Below are 21,790 nucleotides of genomic sequence, written 5' to 3'. Positions count from 1 at the left end.
GATTTCCCAACTAATAGCCAAATCGCCCCTCATACCTACGTAATCAGTTTTGTTTAAATTTAAGACCCTGATTTTGGACTTAACTACATTACTCTCAAACTCAGTATGAAATTCTATCTATATAATTCTATATTATGATCACTCTACTCCAGAGGATCCTTAACTATAAGATTACTAATTAACCCTGTATCATTACACAATACTAGATATAAAATAGCCTGTTCCATAGTTGGTTCCTCGACTTATTGTTCTAGAAACCTGTCTCGAATGCATTCCATAAACTCGTCTTCCAAACTACTTTTGCCAATTTGGTTTGCCCAGACTCTATAAAGATTAAAGTTCCCCACGATTATTGCATTACCCTTGTTACATGCTTCTCTAATTTCCTGATTTATGCTCTGTCCAACATTGTAACTACTGTTATGGGGCCTATAAACTACTCCCACCAGTGTTTTCTATCCCTTGTTATTTCTTAGCTTCATCCATACTGATTCTACATCCTAATTTTCTGAGCTAAGATCCTTTCTCACTACTGCCTTTATCGCCTCCTTTATTATCAGGGCTACCCCCCCCCCCCCCCCCGGCTTTTCCGTTTTGCATATCTTTTCTAAAAGAAGTCAAGTACCCTGGAATGTTTAGTTCCCAACCTTGGTCACCCTGCAACCATATCTTAGCAATGGCCACTAGATCAAATCCATTTATCTCTATTTGTTCCATTAATTCATCTACCTTGTTACCAATGCTTCGTGCATTCAGATATAGCGCCTCTAATTTTAACCTTTTTCCTATTTTTCCCTGATGTGACCTTAGTCACTAAAGCTCTATTACCTTTGTTAAACTCTCTGTCCCTTCCTGACACACTCTGCTTGTTTTTACCCAAACTCTGGTCTACAGCTTATCTTTTCTGTTTAGACTTATAAATTTACCCTTACCTGAATCCCCTCCACCTTATTAGCTTAAAGCCCTATTTAACCGCCCTAGTTATCAATTTGCCAGGACACTGGTCCCAGCCCGTTTAAGTGGAGCCTGTCCCAACGGAACAGCTCCCCCTTTCCCTAGTACTGGTGCCAGTGCCCCATGAATTGAAACTCCTGCCTCCCACACCACTCTTTCAGCCATGCATTTAATCATCTAATCTGTTTGTCCCTATGCCAATTTGCACGTGGCTCATGAAGTATTCCAGAGATTATTACCTTTGAGGTTCTGCTTTTTAATTTGGATCCTAGCTCCTCAAACTCCCTCAGCAGATCCTCATTCCTAGTTCTACCTATGTCGTTGGTTCCTACGTGGACCACAACAACTGGATCCTCCCCTTCCTGTTCCAAGTTCTTCTCCAGCTGCAAGGAGATGTCCTTAACCCTTGCAGGCTACATAGCCTTCGGGACTCCCAGTCGTGGCTGCTGAGAACAAAATCTATCCCCCTGACTATACTATCCCCGACCACTACCACATTCCTTTTTACTCCCCCCACTTGAATGGCCTCCTGTACCACGGTGCCGTGGTCAAGTTGCCCATCCTCCCTGCAGTCTTTGTTCTCATCCACACAGGTAGCAAGTACCTCGTGCCTGTTGGACAAAGTCAAAGGCTGAAGCTTCTCCACCACTGCACCCTGGATCCTAACCTAAGGGGTGTGATTGCCTCCTGGGTCAAAGTGTCCAGATAACTCTCCCCCTTCCTGATGCATTGCAATGTTTGCACCTCGGCCTCCAGCTCAACAACTCTGAGCCGAAGTTCCTCGAGTTGCAGACACTTACTGCAGGAGTTTGTAGAGGTGAGATGACTATAGATTAGGAAACTTGTAATATATAAAATTATTTAAGTAAAAAGGAGCGATCATTGTAGCTATTGATTGAATTGTGGTCTTTGCAGTGAATGAATTCCTGATGCAGGAAGGTCCTGCCCTTCTTGAAATGCGAATCCGACACCTCGTCAAAGGGAAGAGAATTGATCAGGCTACAAAGTTGGCAAAAGTTTGTGCAGAACATCCAGAAATTGGTACAAAGAGTATTTTTAAACAGACCTACCTTACTTGTCTCTGTACTGCATCATCCAGCGAAATCTTGATGGAAGAGGTAAGCATGGCCAAATTATTGATGCTCTTGTGGTTTAGTCAAAGCAAGGCAGATCCAGTTATTTGATCTGTAAATGTCATTTTAAATAACTACAATTGTATGTATGCTCTTTCAGGGACTTCCACATCCAGCAATACCATTTTCAGTTTTGTGAAATCTGCAGGCAATCAATTAACATTTCTTTTGAAGGTTAATATTAAGGTTTCTATAAATTAGTTTGCTGTTTCAGCCTTTAAAATACCCATTTTAATTACACAGAAATCTTAGTAAATATAAACAGGGAACATTCGATTCCCAGATAAAAGATCAGAGTTCAGCTACTTGAGCCGATTGATAGTCATCTGTAGGCTTTTGCTACGTGGTGAGTTTTGTTGGATATGATTGAAACATCTGGATAAAACAAATATAGAAGACAATCCAATGGAAGTAATGATCTCCCTAACATGTGGTATGTCTGATGGTGGCTAGGTGCACCAGTACATCAAAATACCAGTTATTGTGAAATCCGCTCCCTCAAGGACACTGAATTTGGTCGTGGTCTCTGTCAGATCAAGAATGTTCTCCCTCCCCCTTCCCCTGCAAAGTGACACTGGCTGGTGTTGCTGCAGGTATGCTTTCAACCAGCACCATGTTCCTCCTGGAACCTCTTCTGCAGTGGTCAGAACTTCTTCAGCCTTTTCCTTGTTGCAGTAGTAGAATTCCATAACTGAGCGGCTGTAAGAGCAACCAAATCCTCAGTATCTTCTGTTAACAGGAAGAAAACAATGTCTAGCACCAACTGGTGTTGAAGGAAAGAAAAAGTCATTGCATAGGGTCATTAAGAAACAGACGGCATTGACTGGAGGTGGCACACAGAGTACTATCATTTTTTTATTCTCTCCTCCCTTAAATGTGATTATTCACGCTGAGGCATGGCTCCATGAACACCAGCAACTCTCCAGTAACTCACCAAATGGTCATTCTTCATGTGTGAACCTACTGTCAGCAGGCTGTTTGGCATTATAGCCAAGGCCAGTTGGAGGCTGATGCTGACCTCACATGGTTCTGACAGCAGGACAAAAGCCAGGCCAAAGGGGCTCAAACAGTGAGTTATGAGGAAGGTGGATTTATTGGTAGTGATGCCACGGTCTTGCCCCACCGTATCTCTGCAATCTTTATAGCCGCATATCCCAGCATTCATTCTCTGCTCTTTAATGCAAACTTCTGTATGTATTCCTCTCCACTCCACCAATGGTGATGTTGCCTTCAGCCATCTTGGTCCTACACTTTAGCACTCTCTTCCTAAATCTGCCCACCTCTCTACATCTCTCCAAACCTTCAAAAGCCTCCTCCAAACCAACCTCTTTGACCTTTAGTCACCATCTTCTCCCAACTCATGCTCAGTGCACACTCCATCCTTTTATGAAGGCCTTGAGATGCTTTACTACTTTAACGGAATTTCATAAGCGCAAGTTGTTATCCACATCAAGTATAAAGACCGTGGTGATTGGAAATTTTGTGATCCAGCCTAACACTTTGAATGTTCCAAAATTTTGAAGACTCTCTGTCAGTTCCTTTGCTTTGAGAAATGCATTAACACATTAGCTGCTCTAGAAAGTATATTTTAATTGGAGTCTACAGTTGTTTATTTTTGGGTTTGTTTTTAAGATCTCAGCAGTTGACTGCAAGGATGCATTGGAGATGATATGTAACCTGGAGTCTGATGGGGAGGAGAACTTAGCCCTCATCTTGTGCACAGCCTTCCTCACACGGCAACTTCAGCAGGGAGACCTATATTGTGCGTGGTGAGTCACCATTCTCACCTGACGGAGGTGAATTATGTAATATTACAGAAACCTTTGCTGAGCTGCACTGATTTTGTATGGAGGTTCACCTTAAGAATAGATGGTTCTCAAGATTTAAAAGCTAGAAGAAAGTAGACCCATCATTCCCAGATGTATGATTTTCCCAAAATTGTTTAAATAATGCAGGGCAACAGTCTCCATTCTATTGATGTCATGTCTGTAACTGTTTTCTGAGTAACAGCCTACAGTGTGGCTAAGTGTGTCATTTTATCAATTTTTTCTTTGATGAATTTTGTGTTTGTCAAAGTGAGGAATGTGTGAGCACTAATAGAAGGAATCATTTTTCCATTTTAGATGTTTAGTATCAGCATAAAGCATTCTAAGGCAAGTGTAGCATAGCCCATATAAAGTTCTCCCTACTCAGAGCCAACAATGTGCCTTAAACTTACCATAGAAGAACATTCCTACTGCACCACTGTGAATTCTTACATTTCCCTCTATTTCTTCCATTCTTATAGCCTCTCTGAGTGAGATTGCCAGTCTGTGCCATAATGTACAGTTTCAAGCTATAGGTCACCCCTACCAGAACTGGGTTGAGACTGCCTGAACTCCATTCACATAGGATCTTTACAACTTCCTCCCATCAGTCTGGGCTCCATTTGAGCTTTGAACCAAAGGTAAACAGCAGTGTGCTAGCCCACTGTATCACCAAGTCCTCATGCTCTTCAACTGATTTAAAAACACCTGTGCAGTTCTGCAGGAGTCAACGGGCATGGTAATCAGAATGCTGGGTACATTTTATTTTAATCATTTTAGGTTTTTCAAAAAATTATGTTGGGACTTTTTGCTTTATATCAAATATATTAGAGTTAAAATGTTTTAAATTGGAATTGTTTTCTCTACTAACTTTCAGAAATTTACTTTAGAGCTTCTCCACACGGACTGCAGCGGTTCAAGAAGACGGCTCACCACCAACTTCTCAAGGGCAATTAGGGATGGGCAATAAATGCTGGCCTTGCCAGCGACGCCCACATCCCATGAACAAATAAAAATAAATTGTAAAGAAAGGTTTAATGTGATTTTACTGTGTGTAATCCTTAATTTGTTCCCAAATTTGGGATTAAATAACAGAAAAACAAATGTTATTAGTACAGTAGATTTACTTGAAATCCAAAGCAATGTAAAAGTATCCGAGTTTACCTGTGCACAGTAAAGCATTGATCGTTTAGAAGATCTAACTTTTGGGATATCTTTGTGGCAATAGAAGTGACTTGATAGTGTTTGTGTGCTGCATTAACACATGATGCCATAGAGTGGTGGGACTTATGTTTGATTTCCCCTACTCCATTGCGCTGGTCAATGTTCCCTCATGGAGTGGAGATGCCGGTGATGGACTGGGGTTGACAATTGTAAACAATTTTACCACACCAAGTGGTTTGGTGGTTTTTTTTTGGTGGTTTGTATATTCGGTGGCCTTTTAGGTAACACCTCTCTGTCTGCACACTGTGATTGCCGTGGCAACGGGCAGTTGGAAAGACTATCTATAATCACCAGGCATTGTTCTGTGATTTATAAATGCGAAGGATTCGAGGATTTCATTTCCACAACATTCACCTGAGGAAGGAGGAAGCCTCCGAAAGCTTGTGAATTTCAAATAAAATTGTTGGACTATAACTTGGTGTTGTAAAATTGTTTACAATTCCCTCATGGAGAGGAGGAGGAGGAGCAGAGTCACAAGGCCACAGTTGCAGTTCATTGTGACTGATGCAAAACAGCTTAAGCAGAAGCAAGGAAAGAAGTCACCTCCGCCAGAGGGAATATATGGCCCAGGGATACTGGGCAGGGCCGAGAATTATAGGGCAGCATATTATAAAATCAATAACAGCAAATTACTTTTATTTTTAGGGAACTGACGCTCTTCTGGAGCAAATTGCAGCAACGGATGGAGTCTTCCGCACAGACCTTTCTGGAATGCTGTCGGCAGTTCTCCATGTTGTCCAAAACGGTTTATCACATATTCTTTCTTATTAAGGTCATACAGTCAGAGGTATGAATAATCTATTGTGCAAAGTTCCATTGCATGCTATGTTTGAGAACTAATTGTAACTCATTTCTGATTTGAAGGTGTAAAGGTATAGTATAGATGTATGATGGAAAAAGTAAGCCCTGGTGCTGTAAACATATCCACGTTATTAGCAACTAACCGCCTGAGCTCTTATTTTTGTGAAAACTGGAGAATGTAATCATGGAAAGAAAAAGATCTTGCATTTATATAGCACCTTTCACTTTCTCAGGACGTCTCAAAGCCGATGAATTACTTTTGAAGTGTAGTCACTGTGGTAGCTTGTTTGCACACAGCAAGATCCCACAAACAACAAATTAGATAGATGACCAGTCAATCTCATTTTAGTAATTTGGATGAGAGACAAATATTGGTCATGATTCCAGGAAAACGCCCCTGCTCCTCTCCAAAAAGCACCATTGAATCTTTTATATCTACCTTGGGTGGGTGTGGGGAGGACAGACGAGGTGACAGTTTAATGTCTCATCTGAAAATTGGCACCTCTGGCAGATCTCCCGGAGTACTGCACTGAAGTGTCAGCCTAGACTATGTGCTCAAATCGTGGGGTGGGATTTGAACTCGCAACGTTCTGACTCAGGCTAGAGTACTACCAAGGCTGATACTAAAAGGGATTATCTTTTGATTAGAATTAATGCATGCAACCACATTTGGTTGATTACAAAATTGATTTTGCCCCTGCGACGCTCATCACATAAATGTATGATTAGGTAGGTTATCATCGTTTTGTACTATTGTACTTGATTTTTGCTGCCCAAAACCAATAATCTGTAAATGTATTTTTCTGTTTATAATTTTTTTCCCCCTTTGGAAGAGATGGTTAGCAAATAATAGCTGCTGCCACAAACTGTGTGGCAGTCACTGCAGTGGAACTTGAGATTTTTAATGTTCAGATTATAAACTTGCAGTTTTGACCAGCGAACTTCCTGGTGTGTGCCAATTTTAGATTTGGAAGAAAAAAAATTATACGATCATATAGGCTCTTTGACAAAGAAAATACATCACAGTATTAGACAAAGATAAAAAGAAAACACAGAGTGCTGAAGTACAAAGTGTCTCCATCAGTATCTGAATGGAGAATAGACAGGGTGTAGATCATTTACGGGTGTACACGCAAAATGTCTTTTCTCTTCAGATGTTGACAGACCTGCTGTGTGTTTCTAGAATTTTCTGTTTTCATTACACTGCATTAAGTATACTGCTTTATAAATGGTTGCCTTGTCAGCTACATTTCCTGTTACCTTGGAAACAAATTTTGCTTTTGCTGTCCTTCAAGGTACAAATAATAGATCAGTTTAACATGTTTAGAAGGGTAATAAACGTGCAATACATTTTAAAAGTTTTAAAAATGACTTTAACAAACTTCAGTTTTTTTTGTACACACAGTCTGCATATGTAGAAAGAACAAACGTGCATTTAATAGCACCTTTCACGTTCTTAAGACATCCCAATGCACATCACAACTAATTAATTATTTTTGAAAAGTAGTCATTGTTTTGTAGGCAAAAGCAGCAGCCAATTTGCACACAGCAATGGTCCCACAAACAGCAGTGAGATAAATGACCAATTAATCTGTTTCTGGTGGTGTTGGTTTGAAGGTTAAGTGTTCGCCAGGACACAGGGAGAACCCTCCTGTGTCATGGAATCTTTTATGATTTATCATCTCCCTCAGTACTGCACTGAAATGTCAGATTAGATTGTGTTCAAGTTCCTGGAATGGGGCTTGAACCCACGACCTTCTGATTGAGATGAGATGGGTCCCATTGAGTGGCCACATAAGCAGGATTGATTTTGAACAACGTCAGTGCTTTCATGGAGTAAAGTCTTCATAGTTATTATATAAAATGTCAAACTGCAAGTTAATTCTGAAATATCTAAAGAGGAAATTGTGTCCATTTATCAAAATGGTGAGTATAAAGTGCAAATCCTGCTTAGTCTTTGGAGGAAGCTTTCAGGAAGCCTTCCTTTTCTTAAGAGTACCTAATCCAATCAAGCCACATAACTTTCCCTTTCCCACAGCTTAATGGCTGTCCCATTCGTTTTCTTCCAATCATCAGTTTCACCGAGGAAAGGTAGGGATTGTTGGGGTTGCAACTGGCCACTCACACCTTGGTTTTTGGACTTGCTGTCTCAGAAGGGAGGAACATCTTTCTGTGTCATGTAACGTGCAGCTGGTTGATTATTGAACCAGTGAAGCGTTTGTGTTGGACAGCAAAGGAATAGTGACCATCGAACTGTAATGTAGTATGACATAGTCCATTAAGGGGAAGCTAGATAAGTACACAAGGGAGAAAAGAATAGAAGGATATGTCAATAGGGTGAGATGAAGTAAATAGAGTGGGAGGACGCTTGTGTAGAGCATAAACACCGAACTGTTTCTGTGCTGTAAATTCTTATGTAATTCTATGTAATCAAGTTATTCAGGAAACCTCCCTCCTAAGCTTTGTGTGACGGCAAGTGACGAGGAATGACATTCTCAGACTTAAACAAGGCCCCTAGTGTGTGTGGGTTTCCCCTTCTCTTGAAGTGGTATAGAATCATAGAAAATTTAAGGTACAGAAGGAGGCCATTCAACCCATCGCGTCCGCGCTGGCTGAAAATGAGCCACCCAGCCTAATCCCACTTTCCAGTACTTGGTCCATAGTTTAATTTGGTAGACGTGGTGGCAGTTTAATGTCTAATTTGGTAGACTTGCCTATAGTGTGTGGTGAACAATTGAAGGAGAGTAATTACTTTCCAAAGTAGTAGCAGTCCTAAGTATTTGGATGATGTTCCCCATGTGTCATCTGCATAAGAAAGGGATATTGTTATATGAAAGATTTTTCTATTACTGAATGTCTTAAATATATTTTCTCAAATACTAAGGGAAAGCAACCATGCATGCTCTTTAAACTTTGTGCTTTTAATCTAAGTACCTTATATATTTTTCAAGAAGGGTGTTTTGTTTTTTCATTAACAAGTATGCAATATTGACCTTGAATCAGGAGGAAATGAGGGTATTGTGTGGGAATGGTACATGGACTATATGGAAAGACGCATGATATTCTTAAAAAGACGTAGCATGTGGACCTTGCTGGCACTAAATTATTAACCGTGCTATGTGGAGGTATTAAAAGAATGTGAATAATTCGTGAATTAGGGATCATTTTCATTAAACACAAATTCATGAAATATTTATGTACTTTCTGATAAAAATTTGCAAAGGCAAATTGGTTCTGTCTGGTTATGAGGCATGAATCTACAGCAATAGGCATGCAGTGGAAACTGTTTATAATGACCTGCTTGAGCAGTAGCCCAAATGATCAGTAGATTAGACTGATCAGTATAGGTAGTTCCTGATCTCTGTTGTATTCCTGAATGATACTCATCTGCACTTTAAACAGTTGAGCATTGAACGGCAGGTTAGTTAGCTCTTCAGCCTCTGCTGCTCAATGCTTGGATTCTCCCCTCTGGGTTGCTAGGAATGTTAGTGACTTTATTTTTCCATTCATTTTCATGCTAAAACCAGCATCAGGAAATTAAATTAAAGGGTATGACGGTTGAAAAGCAACGGCAAACATTTAAGGAAATATTTCAATATTCTCAACAAATATACATTGAGAAATAAAAACTCCACGGGAAAAGTGATCCACCCGTGGCTAACTAAAGAAGTTAAGAATAGTATTAGATTAAAAGAAGAGTAGTAAGCCTGAGGATTGGGAGAGTTTTAGAAACCAGGAAAGGACAACCAAAAAATTGATAAAAGGGGAGAAAATAGAATATGAAAATAAACTAGCAAGAAATATAAAAACGGATTGTAAGAGCTTCTACAAGTATGTAAAAAGGGAGAGTAGCAAAAGTAAATGTTGGTCCCCTAGAGGCAGAGACAGGAGAAATTATAACGACTTCTTGTGTTCTTTAGATTTGTGGTTGGGATCAGATCAGCCATGATCTTATTGAATGGCGGAGCAGGCTCGAGGGGCCGATTGGCCTACTCCTGCTCCAATTTCTTATGTTCTTATGTTCTAAACAGGAAATGGCAGATGTGTTAAAACAAATATTTTGTATCTGTCTTCACATTAGAAGACACATAAAGCATACCAGAAATAGTGGGGAACCAAGGGTCTAATGAGAGTGAGGAATTTAAAGTAATTATTATCAGTAGAGAAAAAGTACTTGAGAAACTAATGGGACTAAAAGCCAATAAATCCCCTGGACCTGGTGGTTACATCCGAGGGTTCTAAAAGAGGTGACTGCAAAGATAGTGGATGCTTTGGTTATGATCTGCCAAAATTCCCTAGATTCCAGAACGGGCCCAGCGGATTGGAAGGTAGCAAATGTAACCCCGCTATTCAAGAAAGGAGGGAGAGAAGAAACAGGGAACTACAGGCCAGTTAGCCTGACATCAGTTGTCGGGAAAATGCTGGAATCCATTATTGAGGAAGTGGTAACAGGGCACTTAGAACATCATAATATGATTAGGCAGAGTCAACATGGTTTTATGAAAGGGAAAATCGTGCTTGACAAATTCAGTAGAGTTTTTTGAGGATGTAACTAGCAGGGTAGATAAAGGGGAACCAGTGGATGTAGTATATTTAGATTTTCAAAAGGCATTCGATAAGGTGCCACACAAAAGGTTGTTACGCAAGATAAAGGCTCATGAGGTTGGGGGTAACATTAGCATGGATAGAGGATTGGTTAATGGACAGAAAAGAGAGAGTAGGGATAAACTGGTCATTTTCAGGTTGGCAGGCTGTAACTAGTCGGGTACCGCAAGGATCGGTGCTTGGGCCTCAGCTATTTACAATCTATATTAATGACTTGAATGAAGGGATCGAGTGTAGTGTATCCAAGTTTGCTGACAATACAAAGCTAGGTGGGAAATGAGGCTGTGAGGAGGACACTAAAACTCTACAAAGGGATATAAATAGGTTAAGTGAGTGGACAAGAAGGTGGCAGATGGAGTATAATGTGGGAAAATGTGAGGTTATTCACTTTGGTAGGAAGAATAGAAAAACAAAATATGTTTTAAATGTTGAGAAACTATTAAAGAAACACAAAAAGTTAGCATGCAGGTACAGCAAGCAATTAGGAAGGCAAATGGCATGTTGGCCTTTATTGCAAGGGCATTGGAGTACAACAGTAAGGAAGCATTACTACAGTTGTACAGGGCTTTGTTGAGACCTCACCTGGATTACTGCGTACAGTTTTGGTCTCCTTATCTAAGGAAGGGATATACTTGCCTTAGAGGCGGTGCAACGAAGGTTCACTAGATTAATACCTGGGATGAGAGGGTTGTCCTGTGAGGAGAGGTTGAGTAGAATGGGCCTATACTCGCTGGAGTTTAGAAGAGTGAGAGGTGATCTCATTGAAACATATAAGATTCTGAGAGGGCTTGACAGAGTAGAGGCTGAAAGGTGGTTTCCTCTAGCTGGAGAGTCTAGAACTAGAGGTCATAGTCGCAGGATAAGGGGTCAGCTATTTAAGACTGAGATAAGGAGGCATTTCTTCACTCAGAGGGTTGTGAATCTTTGGAACTCTCTACCCCAGAGGGCTGTGGATGCTGAGTTGTTGAATAGATACATTTTTGAACTCTAGGAGAAGCAAAGGATATGGGGATCGGGCAGGAAAGTGGAGTTGAGGTAGAAGATCAGCCATGATCTGATTGAATGGTGGAGAAGGCTCAGAAGGCCGTATGGCCTACTCCTGCTCCTATTTCATACGTTCTTATTCCTGAGCGCTCACCAGCAATTTAAATGGCTGAGCTGCTCCGAGTGCTGGTTTTGGGCAAAAAATGAGGGGAGGAGTGAAAGTACTAATCTTCTTAGACCATCAGGGAGGATAATTTGCACAGTACACCTCAGGCTGCAGAGAGGTTGAGCTACTGATTAATGAAATGTTCTACTCAGCTGTTTCCAAAGTTTCCATGAACCCTGAGCAGTGCTGTCCAGCAGTATAGTCATCATGGCACTCTCAGAAGCCATTCATACGCTGATTCCTACAGATTAATGGTTTTAACTGAGGCAGTTATCTTTCAGCAATGGGGGACTGTTACTAAAATGATCATTACAATTAAAATACACTCACCACTATAAACGATTGCAATAACTTAAAATATATACTTGAAAAGGTGAAATTTGCAGGGCCAGAGGGAAAGAGCGGGGGAGAGGGACTAATTGGATAGCGCTTTCAAAGAGCCAACACAGACATGGTGGGCCTATTGGTCTCCTTCTGTGCTGTACAATTCTATGAAAACAGAAGATGCTTGTATTTTTCAGTGGTAGTTTTGGGAGAGTGGTGCAACACCCAGCTCCCAACACTGCTTTCTCATTTACACTTCCAACTAGTGCCATTCTCCATTAGACGGCCCTCAGAAACAGATCCAACAATAGCTTCTAAGACCCAAGAATAAATGGGGCCCTGCACAAGGGAAATCAGCAAGCTTATAATACTAACTGCTACCGACAGTGAGAGAACCATCTATTTGCCATTGGCTGCAATTTTTAAATATAAAGATGCCTAAAATATCAAATGGATTGTGGTTTTAGAAAGCAGATTTTGATTATTTTAAGCAGCAGATCACTACAAACAGTAGTGAGTTAATGCAAACTAACACTATAAAAATCTTAATTCATTGTTATCCACGTGTTCACATCCTGGTTACTTAGTGTCCTGCCAAATCAAAATCTGAGCAGTTACTTGTATGTAAGATGATATCATATATCATAGTATCATAGTAGGTATAGCACCGGAGGAGGCCATTCAGCCCATCGTGCCTGTGCCGGCTCTTTGAAAGAGCTATCCAATTAGTCCCATTCCTCTGCTCTTTCCCCATACCCCTCTAAATTTTTTCCCTTCGAGTATTTATCTGATTTCCTATGTTTTTCTTTACAGGCAGGAGAGGCTGGACTTTCAGCTTGTATTGAGCTGTGTGTGAGAGCACTACGTATGGAATCAAATGAAAATCCCACAGTGAAGACATCGATTTGCAAGACAGTATCATGCTTATTACCTGATTATTTAGAGGTCAGGCGTGCGTGCCAGCTTACCGAATTCTTGCTGGAGCCTACTGTGGAAGCATATTACGCAGTCGAGACTTTATACAACCAGCCAGATCAAAAGTATGATGATGAAAACGGTCCGATCCCTAATTCACTGAGATGTGAACTCCTACTTGTTTTGAAAACTCATTGGCCCTTTGATCCTGAATTTTGGGACTGGAAGACTCTGAAACGCCATTGCCTTGCATTAATGGGAGAGGAAGCATCCATTGTGTCTTCCATAGATGAACTTAACGACAGTGACCTCTTTGATGAAAATAACGGGAGTCATCTGGAAGAAGTTGCTGCTAAAGAACATTCGCTGAATGGACTTCCTAAATTTTACAGCGATGCGATGAAAGTGCAAAACGGTTCGTCTGAAGAAATGGAAATGAAGGAAAAAGATAAAATTGAGAAAGGTGTGGTGTCTGCCAGATTTAAGAATTGGCAGGCCTATATGCAGTATTGTGTATTATGTGACCGAGAGTTTCTGGGACACCGAATTATTCGTCATGCTCAAACGCACGTGAAGGATGGAAACTATTATTGCCCAATATGTGCCAAAAGTTTCAAGAAAAAGGAGATTTTTGTTCCACATGTTACATTTCATATTAAGCAGTCTTGTAAAGAACGACTGGCTTCTATCAAACCAAAAAGGAGAGTTGGAAGGCCTCCCAAGAACTTGACTGACATTAGTACTACAGGTAGAAAGACAGTTGAGATAGACAAGCAGGAACATCGTCCAATTAAAAGGAACAGCCTGTACAGTGAGGATTTTGTAATCTTCACTGATAGCGATGGTTCTGATGATGAAGGCAAAGACAAATCATACAAACCTGCGATGTTAACTGCACAAAAAGTGGACTGCACTGAAGATTATAACTGTCCTGTAACTGTCTGCGCCAAAACTTTTAAGTATTTTAAAAACTTAATTGCACACGTGAAAGGTCATGGTAATGATGAAGAAGCAAAACAATTTCTTAAAATGCAGAGTAATAAAGTTGTTTGTCAGTATTGTCGGAGACGCTTTGTCAGTGTTTCTCACCTTAATGAACATTTGCAAATTCACTGCGGCCCTAAACCCTATGTCTGTATACAGCTGGAGTGTAATGCAAGCTTTGGTACGTACTCTGAATTGGTAGGACACAGGAAAGAACATGTACTGTTCAAAGCTAAATGCATGTTTCAGAACTGTGGAAGAATTTTTACTGAGTCCTATTTATTGTATGATCATGAAGCACAGCATTACCACAATTCCTCATATACTTGCAAATTCTCAAACTGTGGAAACATTTACTACTCCCAGAGTGAACTGCAAAAGCATGAAGTTGGCCACGTCACACATGCCTGTGTGAAAATCAAAGCTGAAAATAGTTCACCTTTTGAAACAAGCCAGCTTGCTTTAAATAGAGCTGAGCAGGTAGGCCAGTTATTACAAATAAAGATGGAAGATGAGCCACACAGTCAGCCTGATGCTTACCAGAATGGTTTTGCTGTTGATTGTGTTGCAAGCGAAACTGTTAAACCTAAATCTTCCATCTCAGAAGAACTAAATGCCTTACCACCCATCGGAGAACAGAATCACCTTCCTAAAGACAAATACTGTGGTGTAACTGTGAAGAACGAAGAGACGAGTGTGCATCTGATTCATGGTGTTTTGCCAGAAACAACGTTTAAAGGAGAGGGTACTCTTATCCCACCACTGCCTGTAGAAACTGCAGCTGGTGGAGCAGCAAAATCCGTCCAAATGTTCAACTGTAAGGTTGACGGCTGTAACCGAAGCTATACCTCATCACGCAGTGTCAGCAAACACATCAAGGCTACACATCCTGAATTCTATGAAACACTGAAGAAACAACGGAACCTACCAAAAATCCAACGGGTTAGAAATCCCTTGAAATGCCAAAACCAAGAAAAGCCTCCAAACTCATTGTGTTTTTCAAATGAGAGGATCTTAAACATGACACCTGAAAGCAGCTTGAACGCAGTAGATGCTATTTATCAGCGGCCTGTCCCCAGTGTTTTAACAGTTGAAAATGAGAATGTATCCCAATCCAGGAAGAAAAAGCACACACACAACAAGCGTGCAAAATGGCCTGCGATCATCAAAGGTGACAAATTTATCTGTAGTAGGTGCTACAGGGAGTTTACCAATCCCAAATCTCTTGGCGGTCATTTGTCACGGCGTGCAATCTGTAAACCTTATGATAGAAAGGAAAGCTCTACAGTTGTGGAGCAGAAGAATGGGCAGGTTTTATATTTGACTGAAAAGATCCTTTCACCGGGTGCATTCACCCCCCAGGGACGTGAACCTCCCTGTATCGCAGATACATTCTTGACTGGCGAAACATTCCTTCAGTCATTGGAAATGGGGGACAGTTCAGCTCCATTTGCTGCTCATGAGCTTTTTCCACCAACACAGGAGAACAACTACAGTTCTAGTGTATTTGAGCCAAGCAAAACTCTTCAGGTCACTGGCCCTCCTGGCACGTTTGGGACTGAAGTAGTTCAGCAGACCTTTCAACCCAGGTTTGGGACGAGTACAGTAGAGGAAAGCCCAGCGAACATAACTATGCCACAGACGCTAACAACTGTGTGTAGCCCGGGATCATTTGTGGCTGGCGAAGACATGTCACTCAGCACTGAGGTCCCACCAATACTGGATGTCACAAAAGGCTCAGCTGCCTATTCATCTTGTGAGCCCTTGCAGCAGTCACTCGAGTCCAGCTTTTGTTCGGCAACGTACGTTGGCAATGAGATTCACCCCCAAAATTTGGAAAGCAGCTGTGAGCCAACTATATTTTTTACTAATGACGCCCTGCCCGAAATTGATACCAGTCATAATTCATCTCACTCTGAAGACTCTAAGACATTAGATATAAGAATAGCCGAACTTCTGATGGGCTTGCAAAATCTGAATTTGGAATATGATGAGAAGCTTTACAGGAGCAGCGCACCATGCCATACCTCAAGTTCAGGTACACCAGCTTCTTCCATGAACATCTTGATACACACACCAATGAGTAATTGTACCAACAGTCCTAACATAATCAATCAGTGTTTGACAGTCCCACAGACAAATACATCACTGCAGGTCACTGAAACTGAAAATGACAAAGAGCTGAAAGTGAACCTCATTAAACCTTTTATCTGTCAGGAAGGAGGATGCATCTATAGTGCGATGACTAAAGATGCTCTGACCAATCATTATGTCAAAGTGCATCAGTACTCCAAGGAGCAGATAATGGAAATAAAGATGTATCAGACTAGATTTGCTCCATTTAGATGCCATGTTCCTAACTGCCAGAAAACTTTTACAAGAAACTCTAACCTCCGAGCCCATTACCAGTTGGTGCATCACGTAACACGGGAGGAGCTGGTAAAACTGAGAATTAAAAGGGCATACTGTAGAAAATCAGATGGCCATTATAAAACTGCAGACTGTTTGCCACCATTGCAGGAAATAATTTCTCAACCCACAATTAATGGGTCGCAGGAGGAAAAATCCCTTGTTCTGCATGAATTGGAGCCTGTAACTGTAGAACCGAATGAGATTAGCCTCCATTTGCATAGCACGCAGAGTGCAAAGACTGTATTGTGTAATCATGGAATGCCACCGGATAGCTCAGTGCTACTGGCAGATCTGCAGGAATGCTCAGCATTACCAGCAAGACTCCAAAATGGTTTGGTGCAATCAATAGGGCCACAAGACTCCTTGGTGCCAGCAGCAGGGCCTCAGGATGCCCCATTGCTACTGGAAGGGTCTCGGGGTGCCTCTGTGTTAGCAGTTGAGCCACACTGTGGCCCTGCACCAATGGCAGGGCTGCTAGCTGTCCCGCCATTACCAGCATGGCCACAGGGTGCCTTGCCACCATCAGTGAGGCCCCAAGATGTCTCGCCAGTACCAGCAGGGATGCAGGATGTCTCGCTGCTGCCAACAGGGCAGCAATGTGTCTCACCGCTACCAGCAAGGCCACAGGCTGTCTCGATGCTACTGTCAGGGGCTCAGGGTATTCTATCCCTAGCATCAGGGCCAGTGAATGCGTTGCTACCAGCTGGGCTGCAAAGTCTATCAGCGGTTCCACCACAGCCGCAGGACGTTTCAATTGTACCATCAGGATCGCAGGGTATTCTACCACTAGCATCCAAGTCAGCGGATGTCTCACTGCTGTCAACAGGGCTGCAGGGTGTGCCTCCTGTACCAGCAGGGCAGCAGGACGTGTCTCCTGTACCAGCAGGGCCGCAGGGTGTATTTCCTGTACTAACAGGGCCTCAGGGTGTTTCTCCTGTACCAGCAGGGCCGCAGGGCGTGTCTCCTGTACCAGCAGGGCCACAGGGCGTGTCTCCTGTAGCAGCAGGGCCGCAGGGCGTGTCTCCTGTACCAGCAGGGCCACAGGGCGTGTCTCCTGTACCAGCAGGGCCGCAGGGCTTGTCTCCTGTACCAGCAGGGCCACAGGGCGTGTCTTCTGTACCAGCAGGGCCACAGGGCATGAATCCTGTACCAGCAGGGCCGCAAGGTGTGTCTTCTGTACCAGCAGGGCCGCGGGGCGTGTCTCCTGTACCAGCAGGGCCGCGGGGCGTGTCTCCTGTACCAGCAGGGCCGCGGGGCGTGTCTCCTGTACCAGCAGGGCCGCGGGGCGTGTCTCCTGTACCAGCAGGGCCGCGGGGCGTGTCTCCTGTACCAGCAGGACCGCGGGGCGTGTCTCCTGTACCAGGAGGGCCGCAGGGCGTGAATCCTGTACCAGCAGGACCCCAGGGCGTCTCTCCTGTACCAGCAGGACCCCATGGCGTCTCTCCTGTACCAGCAGGGCTGCAGAATCTCCCGCTCATACCAGCAGGGCCACAGGGCGTCTCTCCTGTACCAGCAGGGCCGCAGGGTGTCTCTCCCATACCAGCAGGGCAGCAGGGTGTCTCTCCCGTACCAGCAGGGTTGCAGGGCCTCTCGCCCGTACCAGCAGGGCCGCAGGGTCTCCCGCCCGTACCAGCAGGGCCGCAGTGTCTCCCGTCCATACCAGCAGGGCCGCAGGGTGTCTCACGACCCACAGAACCACAAGAGGTTTTGGTTCATCCTGTAAGAACAAAAGATGCCTTCCTATACCCAGAAGGTGTCTTGGTGCATCCACTGGATGTGTCAATGCAGCAAAGGAAAAGTGAAGGAGGTTTGAAGCAAGCTAAAAAAGTTGGAGGTGCAGTGAAGCTGACTAAGATTCCAGGAGAAAGGAAGCGCAAGAAATCAATTACAAAAATAAGAATAGAATGTGACATTAATAAATTTCACAAACCTTACAGGTGTGTCCACAAAGGTTGCTCTGCAGCTTTCACTATTCAGCAAAACTTAATACTGCACTATCGGGCTGTGCATCAGTCCGACCAGCAACTGCTTCACACACAGATCAAACAAGAAACTACCCAAAATGACAACATCCAGGTCAAGAAGGAGTTTCGGTGCCAGCTTGATGAATGTTGTAGAATTTTCCAAGGAGCCACTGATCTAATTAAACACTATTCTGAATTTCATGATCTCACATTAGATGAAATGGGGAAAATGGTGACCTCCGTGAGTGAGGGAAAGTTTCTGTGTGACCAGGCTCATTGCGTGTCTTCATTTACAGTATTCTGGAGCTTTATTAAACACCTTCTAGTAGCTCATGGCATAGATGTGGAAAGTCAGCAAAGTGATATGGATGCGACCTGTTTTAAGTGTGACTGTGAAGGCTGTGATCGTACTTATGCCACTAGATCTAACCTTTTAAGACACATCTTTACAAAGCACAGAGAGCTTCATCGATCTCATTTGATGAGACCCAGAAGAATTATACCAACAGACCAAGAAAACATCCCAAGGACAGCCAATCAGGATGATCTGTCTGATGAAAAGAGTTATTTTGGATCCGAAGAAGTTAGTGAAAATGAAGACACCATAAATCACGGTAAATCTAAACCCGCATCAAGGGAATGTTTTACTTCAGATAGCAAGGATATGAAAGGCGGTGAAGTTGATGATAATAAGTCTTACATCTCTAAAAAAATTGGTAAATATGCTTTTAAAGATAAGGCCCAAGCCATGGCCATGTGTAGCAGCAACTCTCTGAGAGAGCAATATCCATGTATGTTTGAGAATTGTTCATCAGTTGTCACCAGTGAACGCAGTCTAGTAAAACATTATAGGATTCATCACAAAATATCCAATGCATTTGTTAGTCAATACCACAATCATCTGGTAACTTGCAGGAAGTATTCGAGTATCCAAGGCAACGAATCAACTGAGTACGTAAGCAACCATGAAGAAGGATCAGAGGAGAATGCGGTCAATGGAGACGTGGTTCAACAGCAGGTGAAGCTAAGTGAAACTGAGATTTTCAATAAGAAACTGGAGAAAGATGACTCTTTTAAAAGCTCTGTTGATGAACTTTCAGAATTGTTTAATACTAAACTGATTAATGATGCCAATACTTCTACTTGCATTAAAACTGAAAAGGAGGAGACGGTAGAGATGACTGCTGAGAGTAAACTAATTGATGTAAATAACTTTCAGCCTTGTAAGAAAAGATCAAACAGTCACCTTAATCACTCAGACACAGAAAAAGAGTGCGTACAGAGTAAAAAGAAAAAGAATTTAATAGTGGAAAACCCTGAGCAGCTGTTGGAAGACAATTCAAACCGACCTCTCCATGAGAAAGAGGATTCACCTCCTACAGAGCACAGCCCATGTACACACAAGGCTCACCATCACAAGCCTTATGACTTGAGTACATTTAAACCCATGGGCTTTGAATTCTCATTCCTAAAGTTCCTCGAGGAATCTGCTCAAAAGCAAAAGAAAAAAGCTCTGGCCAATAAAGACCTATTTGACAGTGATCCTACTGTTAACATTGAGAACATGGCAGATGGTGGGTTGAACTCATCTAGTGTAGTGGTAGGTGACGAGGACAGTTCATCAGCAAAACATCCTGTGAAAGATGACAAGAATTCTGGGGTTCCGGTTGACCACAACGAACAGTCAGTTGCAGATAGATTATACGTGGGAACTACCGAACATCAAGCCCTTACTAATTTTGCAACTCCCTTGTCTCTCCACATTCTTAAGAACATAAAAATCATAATGGACAAGACACACTCAGATTGTGTTGAGCTTGCTGAGAAGCAGCTTCAGCATATGCAACCCACAGTAGTTCTTAGTCGAGTAAAAGTAGACTTTAGTATGCTGGCCCAAGTTAAAAGTGTAAAGGAAAGACTCACTGTAAAGACTACATAATTCTGTAACATCCACTATGTATTGAAGTAAATAAGGGAAATTAGAAGCTGTAATTTGCTTTCATTTGGTCCTTGCTAGTAATCGAACCAAAAGGATGCCTGTACATTTTAACAAAAGCATGTTTGTAAATGTTTAGTTTTTCTTTTTTTAATATAAAACATTTTTTAAAACAAAAGCTAACATGGCAGTAGCCATGTTCAGCATATTCTACAGAATCCCTATGGGACAAAATTGTGGCACAGAACGGTTGCTCTGTTTATGTAAAACAAATATGATAGTTTCAGAGGTCAAGCAGTTGTATACGGAGGAAGGACTAGCCTGATCTGATTGACTGTTGTGGAGGTCTATACATTCTGTTAGTGACTTGATAGGTCAGCGTTCCTGAAGCATGCTGGCTGAAGATACTGTATAATATAGCTTGAACTGTACTTTTATCATTGTGTATATATTTAAAGAGATTGTATCCCGTTTACTACAAATCCTTTCTAGTCCCAATCCATAAACACAAATTCTACACAACATTGGACAGCAGTATAATAAAGACCTCTTGCAAAGTTCCGAATGGTTTTTATTTATTTCATTAACCAAATTGTGCAATAGTTTGCCACCATTTTTGATACAACCTTGTAAACAATACTTGAAGTCATATTTGTTTTTGGAGTAGGGAGGAGGAAATGTGTAGATGTTTTGTATATAATATATATATATTCTTTGTATGTATTGTATGGGATACTCTCTCTCCTTACAACCCACCTTGTGAAAGTTTTGAGAACAAGCTCCAGCCAAACAAGCTGTGTATTATAGCTAGGCTCTTTAGATGCTGTTTTTTTTTTAAAAAGGGTTAGTGAAGAAAGCATCACTATTAAATATACACCTATTGAGAAATGCTCCTAAAGTGTTTTTTTTCCTAGAGTGGAAACAAAGACCATGTTGATATAGAACCCCCTATTTACGCTAAAGACATTTGTCGCTTAAAACTTAGTACACAACTTTTGTGTAAAATCACTATGTTGTAGACTGGATTTGCAGTTATTCATATAGCGGTTTGATGTCAACTGTTATGTGAAAAGGAAGGTCGAGGAATTCAATTATATATAAAGTTTAAAGTTCAGATTTTCAAACGTTGCTCTGCAATGGGATCTGATCTGATCAGTTGATCTTCTATGAGCGCTGCTGTATATACACATAGTTTTACTGCTCTGGAGCTCTGTTAATGAAAGTGTGTACCTTTGAAGTAAGTTAGTTTTGCCTCTGAACTTAACCACCAATATTGAGTGTCTGAATATTCATTGATAACAGCTCAGGATATTAACCTGTCCGTGTGAATCCACATACAGTTTTAAATGGTCGACCTAGTTTTCATTGGAAACCAGCAGAGTGTGACAGCACACAGCCCATTTCATCACACCAGAGGACCATCTTGACATGTAGAACTGTACCTTGACAACCTTGCCAAAGGTTTATTCGAAACGTACAACATGGTATCTGGGGCAAACAAACTTTTTTTGTATTACGACAAAGTCTGTAATTGTGGGGAAAACATTCCTTTCTTTTTTGTATACTAGTCTGTGTATTTATAG

At 41.9% G+C, this 21,790-nt stretch overlaps 1 protein-coding gene across 1 annotated transcript in view; it reads left to right on the top strand.

The window, feature by feature from the left end:
• LOC137324636 (zinc finger protein 292-like) overlaps nt 1-20,767 on the top strand; it is a 198,458-nt gene extending 177,691 nt beyond the window's left edge. The window contains exons 5-8 of the mRNA XM_067989168.1: nt 1,870-2,072; nt 3,720-3,856; nt 5,762-5,903; nt 12,810-20,767. Coding sequence (XP_067845269.1) covers nt 1,870-2,072; nt 3,720-3,856; nt 5,762-5,903; nt 12,810-20,210 — 7,883 coding nt within the window. The 3' untranslated portion in view covers nt 20,211-20,767. The remainder of the gene's footprint in view (nt 1-1,869; nt 2,073-3,719; nt 3,857-5,761; nt 5,904-12,809) is intronic.
• The last annotated feature ends 1,023 nt before the right edge of the window (nt 20,768-21,790 follow it).

This window comes from Heptranchias perlo, chromosome 8 (genome assembly GCF_035084215.1).
Source record: "Heptranchias perlo isolate sHepPer1 chromosome 8, sHepPer1.hap1, whole genome shotgun sequence".
NCBI classification, from domain to species: domain Eukaryota; kingdom Metazoa; phylum Chordata; class Chondrichthyes; order Hexanchiformes; family Hexanchidae; genus Heptranchias; species Heptranchias perlo.
The sequence above is the reverse complement of the archived record's forward strand: the minus strand, read 5'-3'. Positions and strand labels throughout refer to the sequence as shown.